Raw genomic sequence first — 8792 nt, forward strand, 5'->3', positions numbered from 1 at the left:
CTCAAGAAGACCTTCCATCTTCATCTTTTGCATCTTGTATCTAGTGACACTTAACTTGTTTGTATCTTCACGAGATTTAGAGGCAATGGATTTAAATCCCCAAAAAATCTATAAAACCACACAATACAAAAGGGGTCACATGATTGTAAAAAAAATAACACTTATAGAAACCCATCCTCCTCTATACATAATTTTGCTAATAAAATCCTCTGCAATGTGTACAAAAATATGAAATATGTTTATTTATACTAGATTACTATAAAATAATATTACATAGATTCAAAAAAATAATAATGGCAATAAAATCAACAAATCATATTGACGCAAGATTGGAGAAACCCTTTTGGAAATAAAATCCAACAAGGAGAAAGGACAAGTATGTGTTAGTCTTCAATGTACATGATATGATATCAACACATTAATACTATACTTTTACAACACTCTAGGAACACCTATATACCTATAAAAAATAAGGTGAAACAACCATCTCATACCTCCAATATACAAGCAAGGAGAGAGGCTAAAACCATAAAGTGACTACATCAAGTGATTTCATGTGGATGTCACATGGGCTAGGTCCCCAAATAGAAAATAAAACTATCGCAGAATATTTGAAAAATAATTTCATGATGTCTCACATCCTCAAGTCTAGCACTCTATTTTGGATTCTATTAACTCATGTGGTTCCATCCATCATAAAAAAAAATCACTTCTTCTTCTAGCTCCTAGTAATTGGAAAGTGTCTTAAATGATCTCAAAATCAACTATAACTACCATAGTTGTGCTCCACCTCCCTCATAAATACATATGACAATAAATGCCAATAATCTAGTAGACTTAAGATTATAAATTATTTCCAATTACACCATAGGCATCCAAGTACACCTTCCAAGAGCAATGGAGAAATATAATTAATTAAAAAGTAAATGGTACCTTAATTCTAACATTTCCCTCTAATTCACACTCAAAACCCTTTTTAAATAGAATAGTTTAAATAAAGAAGTTTTTGAGCAAGAGTTATGATAAGGCTTTCCCATGGAACAAAAATAATTACTACAAGATTAAGCAAAATCCTAAAAATTGGCAGCCTCTACTTTTTAGGACTGTGTAGTTGAGTGGGTGGAAAAGGTGGGGGGCTAGAAATTGCCCCACTAGCTTAGGCATTTTTCTGCCACTTGTCAATCATCTCATTTTTTTCAATTTTTTGTAATTAATTTTTTATTATTGTATATTTATTACTCTATTGAATTGAATATGCTAAATAATAACATTCACAAGACAATTAGCTTGCATAATTTTGGAGTGCATAAAATTTAAAGCTTGAAATGCAATATGAAATTCATAAGGCCATCCACTTAAAGTAATCCTAGAAAATCTCAATTGCACCCACTAAAATATTTTAGGAAGCCCCCTTCCATGAGACTCCAGACTAAGTGGTCCTTACACATGTTGCTACATTTTGCTAATCGAATATATTCAATGTTCCATTAATACAGATGTTAATATCATCTACAAATAAGAGGCAATTATAAGGAGTACCATTAGTGTGCACTTCAAATTTCTAAAAATAAAGAATTAAATTCACATCATCTGCATTTAGGACCTTTGTATGTTGGTAAATGTTTTTTTTTTACATCATTTGTCATTGTTAATCTTGAAAGGAATCCAAAGTGCAGAATAACACTTCCAAATGCTAAATCTAATAGGAGAGATGATGCAGAAATTTCTTACAAACTCTTAAACTATTGCAGATTAGATAAACACATATAAATCAAAGTTAGCAAGAAAAACCACAACACCAGATATATGTGGGAAAACCCTTTCGGGAAAAAAACCACACTCCAAAATCTAGACTCAATTGAATTATCAGCAACAACAACAGTTACAATACAATGCCCAGAGCTAATGCTCTTCAAGAGTAGCTACAATAGAGAATTCAAGAACAATTCTGGTAGGATAACAATGCCTTAGAAATAATCAACTTGTCTTATAAAAATAACTAAGGCATCAACATATAAATAGAGCTCATCACAAAGAGGTATGCACCCATGGTTTACAAAACCATCTTCAATGCCCAAGAGGTAAGTTGTGTTACAAGCAACAACTTGCTAATCCACTGACATGTTGCACATAGCAACTTCCGAAGCAACAACACCTATCTCTTCCATAACAATCATCTTGCCAAATGTAATGTAAGTACAACATAGAAGTTACCATGACCAAATAGGTGTCTTCCTTACCTCACACCACTTGTTGAAAGTGAACTCAAACCATACATGCAAACTGCCGAAAAATAACTCTCTATGACTCTTCCACCAAACTAGAAATCATCATAGTCTCAACATGGCAACCTATGCCACTAGTTCCCTAATCTTTAGGACTTGCAAAGTGGGTGCAAAAATAAATAAAATAAACATGTTTGAACTTTAAGGTTGAGAGACCTTAATCCCAACAAAACTATCCCACTAAGGGGGTTGACCTTGGAGAACATGCTCACATATTGAATTGGCATTCTCTCCAATTGTGTCTCTAAATACCACCCTAACAATTTAGATATCAAGAAATTGAAGGCAAGGATTTTTTTGAGGTACATTATAATAGATCCATGTCATACACCTCAAACCATTTCTATGTGTCAAATCAAATTTGCACACATTAAGATCACCTTGAAATGCTCAAATCTAAATCACATAGATTTCTAATCATTTCAGATTCTAAGATAGTCAACATATGAAACACTTGAGTTTCTTGACAATAATAAATTAACCATACATACAACTGATATCATTTCACATCGTCAATTTTAAAATTAAATATCTCTATTCATTATATTAATTTTTAAATATTTATTATAATTTATACATCCAATTACCCACGTGATTTTTAACCATCTAGAATACCTTTTGATTTATATGATACAATTATTTTTAAAACTTTATAACATCCTACACCCAAATAATAAACATTTGTATAACTACCTCGTTTGACCAACAACTATTCTTTTGAGTATATCAACTCTAGATTGATGTGCTGTATGTCTAAAATTATGGAAACTCCAGATTACACATTTAAGAAGTTACGACGTACAAATTAAATGCAATATAAAATCATACAACCTGCAATAGAAAACTTCAGTGCAGTTTAAATCGGCTTGAAAAAACTTTACTTCTTACAAGAGTTTAACTGTAACATCACGAAAACAGCAATGTTTTGGAGTGGCCAGAAAGAAACCAGCAAAGTGTCTTTTTGATACTAATTCAAGGTTAACCTCTGATTATAAGTAAAATTACGATCCAAGTTAACTCAAAGTCGAAGAATCTGAGTCACACCAGAAACTTGCAATGGTAACTTGAAATATAAATAAAGTTAATATGCAATTTGCAAGCACAAACACTTCATATTTTCACATCTGAAATGAAAGGTGAATGAGAATGGATACTCTGTTACTTTTCATTCCATTTCTGCTGAGCTTAATCTGCAGTCAGCACTTTTTCTTCTTTCTGGAAGCTGCAACGCCTGTGTCTGGTTAGAAGAATTCCATTATTCTCTGGTGTAGATAGAATATTTGCTTTGATGATTTGAATTCCATTATTCTCTGGTTTAGATAGAATATTTGCTTTGCTGATTTGAATTCCATTATTCTCTGGTTTAGATAGAAGTTTTCATAAGTTTTTTTATTTTATAATTAATAAGAGATGAGGTTAGGATTGTTCTTCGCTCGTTTTGAAAGAAGATATATATTAATCTTTAGTTTTCAACCAAAGAAGTAATGAAATTTGTTTGTGTGACTATCTCAAATTGTAAATTTGAACTCCTGGATGATATGGGATGCTCCATCAATATGTATGTGTTAATGTGTATAGTCCTTCACTGACTTTGACAGAAAGATATCCATTAGTCTTTGGTTCTCAACCAAAGAAATCATTTGTACTTCCATCTCAAATCATTTGGATGATTTAAAATACTCCATCAATATGTGCGTCTGTGCGTAGTCCTCCACCAACTTTGATCGAAGGATACCCATTAGTCTTTAGTTCTTGACCAAAGAAATGACAACATGCGTTTGTGCTGCTGTCTCATATCGTAAAAATGAACTCTTGGATGATATAAAATACTCCATGAATATTTGTATGTGTGTGTAGTTCTCCACCAACTTTGATCAAAGGATATCCATTAGTCTTTGGTTCTCAACCAAAAAAATGTCAACATATGTTTGTATTCCTGTTTCAAATCATAACAATGAACTCTTGAATGATATAAAATGCTTCCATCGATATGTATGAGTGTATATATAAATTTTCCATCGAATTAAAAGGTTATTTATGTGTATTGGTAGAAAGTGAATGGATTATAGACTACTTTACAAAATAATAAACTTGTTAAAAAGTTAATTAGAATTTGACATCTTATTCACATCCAAAAATATTAATATTTATCTTATTTTAGTCACTAAAATTATCTTATCTATCTTTTAAATTTCGAACTTACAGATTATATTTTTTTACCATGATGGTAGATTTATCCAAAATATGAATGATAAAAATATTATTACATAATCAAATCCAGAAATATTATCGATCTTTCATGACTTTAAATAAATTATCATCTGATTATTATTATTATTTTGTGCTTGCTTCTTCTTTCAGAATACCCATATCCATTCATGACAGCTGATGCAGAAAAAGCAATTGCAAGAACATATGATTATATCATCATTGGAGGAGGTACAGCAGGGTGCCCTTTGGCAACAACCTTGTCACAACACTATTCTGTTCTGGTATTGGAGAGGGGAGGTTCACCCTATGGAAACCCTGATATTGAAGATGCAAGTCTTTGGGGAAAGGCCCTGGATGAAACAAACAAATATACTTCCATAGCTCAGACATTTGTAAGTGAGGATGGAGTACAGCTGGCTAGAGCCAGAGTTCTGGGAGGTGCAACTGCTATAAATGCTATGTTTTACAGCAGGGCCAGCTTGAAATACATTAGAAACATGGGCTGGGATAAAAAACTTGTTAATAATTCATATGAATGGGTGGAGAAAGAAATTGCCTTCAAACCAGATAAGCTCTCCATTTGGAGTTCTGCTTTCAGAGATGCCCTCTTGGAAGCTGGAGTGCTTCCTTACAATGGTTATACTGTGGATCATGTTGAGGGTACAAAGATAAGTGCCTCTACCTTTGACAACAATGGAAAAAGACATACTGCTGCAGATTTTTTCAAGCATGCAAATCCAAATAATATAGTGGTTCTTCTCAATGCTACTGCTAGCAGAATCATATTCCATTCAGTATCAGGTTAGTAATCATACAAGCCAATGGGAATATCATTCTTGATCTTCATTAATCTTTTTTCTGGTTTTCTATATAATTAAAAACTTTGGGAGAAGGAATTTCTTATGATTTATAAAAGTTTCAAGACTATGAAGGATATTGAGCCATGCAAGTGTGTCCCTGTCCCATTGCCATGAAAAAAGATTACAAAATATGTTTTGTAACCCAAAGCATTGATTAGAGAACAATTATAATTTCTTGCCTCAGATTCATTTAGCAATATTGAGTTGTCACCCAGTTTTGCACTTTTCAAATTGACGGTGTCTTGTAATCAATGTGTTGGTACCACTCCCAAATAAATAAGTACATTGATACTTAAACTGTAGCCCATCCATTATATATGAATATTGCAGCCAGTTTATTAACCATACTGAGCAGAAGCCCATAACTATACTAGAGTATTGGTTACTAAAAATCTTTGTAACGTATATTTTCAATTAACTTGTATGTTGTGTTATTAACTGTCTTGAAATAATGATCAAAGTATGAATATTTATCCTATGAAATTACAACTTGTCACTTGTTCAAGTTACTTTGCATCTAAATTATTTTATAATTAATTTATTTTTATTTAACTTATAATTTTCTTTGTGTTTATATTTGTGTATGTATATTTGTTTGGTTTATATATTAAATTATTGGCAATATGGTGTAGGGAAGTTGAAAGCTCGTGGAGTGGAATTTATGAACTCTGTTGATGGTCAATCATATCAAGTATTTCTCAATGAATCATCTTATTATAATGAGATAATCTTGTCAGCAGGAAGTCTAGGTAGCACTCAACTCCTTCTCCTAAGTGGAATTGGTCCGTATCAACATCTTGCACAACTTAATATCCCTTTATTGGTAGATTTGCCCTTGGTAGGAAAAGGGGTACAAGATAATCCGCGTTCAACCATAACCTTGGAGTCTCCTATACCACTTAATATATCAAGTATACAAGCAGTGGCTATACTTAATGGCTCCAAAATCTACATTGAGTCTAGCAGTAGTATATCTATGCTAAATGACTCATCCATCCAATATACTGGGAGTATTTTTGAGAAACTTGCATTTCCCTTATCGAGGGGAGAGATTAAACTACAAAACATAGACCCTCGAGATAACCCCTTAGTTCAATACAACTATTATTCTCACCCTCTTGATCTAAACAGATGTGTAGAAGGCGTAAATGTAATAGACAAGCTCACCAAGACAACCTCTATTCAACATTTTGCATTTCATTCTAATGGCACCAACACACTTCATTTCATTGGTGAAGCACTTCCTGATACCAAAAAATATGACCATGAAGCCTTGGCCAAGTTCTGTAGAGATACACTAAACACAATGTGGCATTTTCATGGAGGTTGTCAAGTTGACTTTGTGGTTGACCAAAGGTACTTGGTGAAAGGTGTTGATGGTCTAAGAATTGTAGATGGATCAACATTCAAGTTTAGCCCTGGAACCAATCCACAAGCAACTACCATGATGCTTGGAAGGTATATACTATGCAACCATTTGGATTATCTTCCATTTTTCATTTTGTGGGTTCATATAACTTCAATTATAAATAATATTATTTACTAACAATTATTGGATGTTTTACAGGTATATTGGAATTAAAATTCTTCAAGAACGAAATACTTCAGCATAGGTAGTAAAGAAAACCAACTCTAAATAGAATCTAAAATTAAGGCTCAAATGCGAGGCATATTATTATAATACTTCTAAATATTATTATACAATTGTATGTGATGACATTCATATATATACATTTTTTATTGATTTGGCCTTTGGAGATTTTGTGATTTTCTATATATACCAATGATGAAATAAAAATTTAAAATTAAAGATTATTATTTTGAAGGTATAATTTTTATTTTTTATTTATTTTTTTGTATTTTATACTAATTGAAAATAGTATATAATAAAAAATGAGGTGGAAATTAATCACATCATTAATACTATTAAATATTAGTAGTAATACTTGAGACATGCATTACCAATACTAGAGTTTGAGATGCAAACATATTCAAAATTTTATAATAACTCTTCTAGAAGTAAATGCTTCTAGAACAAAATAAGATGCATGGAGAACTTGAAAATGGTAACAAAGATGCAAATGAGTCATCTTGTTTAGATACAATGAGCTTTTCTATACCATTGTTAATGACCTAAACGATTCTTCATACACATTATACTTTTTGGAAATATAATTTTGAAAAGCTACATACATTTAAAATCTTGCCTTCAACTAATTTCATTAGTCATCACATGCATGATGTGAAATTGATTGTTTTGGTCTCTAAATTCATAACTGCAAATGGGAGACTAAAACATTACCATAGAGGTTGGATAAAATCTCATTTCATCTAAGGGGCTTTAATTTAACCTTCTTAGATCAAGGAGCCATTAGATCAAAGCCATAGTGCAAATCTATAAAAGTATAAGTGCTACCTCATTTAGACTTGCACCAAAATTGGAACTGCATTGTAAACCAAAGAAATGGGAAATATAAAAGGAATATATAAAGTTTTAAAAATGATCATTTACCTATAAAATAGGAAATTGAGTTGAACATGTATAAAGAAATATGAAAGTGTGGAGTGGAACCACATGACTAGAAATAACAACCATAGCAAATGCTTATACATATAATGATCCATACCTTCAAATTTATCCAAAACCATTAGTAGAACTCATGTCAACAATGCATCCAACCCACAAACCACAACAAGCTCCCTATATAGAACATGTCAATTAAGAACATACGTATTATGAATTTTCACTATATGGGAAATGCCAAATATGAAAATAAATCAAGGCATGTAACAAATCTACCAATAAAAACTCAAACCAAGGCATATCTAATATTCAAAACTATGTAGTGGCTAAGGACAAACACATTGATCAACACATGTAACAAAAAAAACTACATACTCCCTCACAACTAGTCGCCACAACTCTCCCAAGCTATCCACACCAAACCATGTTTACATGAACCTCCAAAAAGTAGCCATAGAATGAAAGAGAAAGCCCCTAAATTATATCACATAACATGTCCTACCAACACCTCAAAATGCTAAGTTGAGACAGTAATATTTCCTTCACAAAACCCCAACTGAAAATCCCTAATTTAATGCACATGCATATGTGGATACACACACACACATATATACATATATATACATATGTGTGTGTGTGTACGTATGTATGTATATGTATGTATATATGTATACATACATGCACACACACACACACACACACACACACACACACACACACACACATGTATATATACATATATGTGTGTGTATGTATATATATATATATATATATATATATAAACACATATAGACATATGTATATATGTATATATATGTATACTTATACATGCATGCATACATACATACATATACACACATATATACATACATACACATATATATGTATATATGTATATGTGTATATCTATAT

The 8792-nt window shown here is 31.8% G+C and overlaps 1 protein-coding gene across 1 annotated transcript; it reads left to right on the forward strand.

Annotated features, from left to right (window-relative positions):
• Window positions 1-3402: 3402 nt before the first annotated feature.
• Window positions 3403-7065, forward strand: LOC131035290 ((R)-mandelonitrile lyase-like). The gene is made up of 4 exons (XM_057966965.2): window positions 3403-3525; window positions 4647-5297; window positions 5989-6814; window positions 6924-7065. Exons 1-4 carry the CDS (start codon window positions 3426-3428, stop codon window positions 6967-6969), a joined length of 1623 nt encoding a protein of 540 aa, XP_057822948.1. The 5' UTR covers window positions 3403-3425; the 3' UTR covers window positions 6970-7065.
• The last annotated feature ends 1727 nt before the right edge of the window (window positions 7066-8792 follow it).

This window comes from Cryptomeria japonica, chromosome 4, assembly GCF_030272615.1.
Source record: "Cryptomeria japonica chromosome 4, Sugi_1.0, whole genome shotgun sequence".
Taxonomy (NCBI): domain Eukaryota; kingdom Viridiplantae; phylum Streptophyta; class Pinopsida; order Cupressales; family Cupressaceae; genus Cryptomeria; species Cryptomeria japonica.

Excerpts from the sequence above, each read along its gene's own strand:
- LOC131035290 (XM_057966965.2), top strand. The coding sequence starts at position 3,426 with ATGAGAATGGATACTCTGTTACTTTTCATTCCATTTCTGCTGAGCTTA. Across the intron at positions 3,526-4,646 it reads AGCTGCAACGCCTGTGTCTG|AATACCCATATCCATTCATG; the intron begins GTTAGAAGAATT and ends TTCTTCTTTCAG. Across the intron at positions 6,815-6,923 it reads ACTACCATGATGCTTGGAAG|GTATATTGGAATTAAAATTC; the intron begins GTATATACTATG and ends GATGTTTTACAG.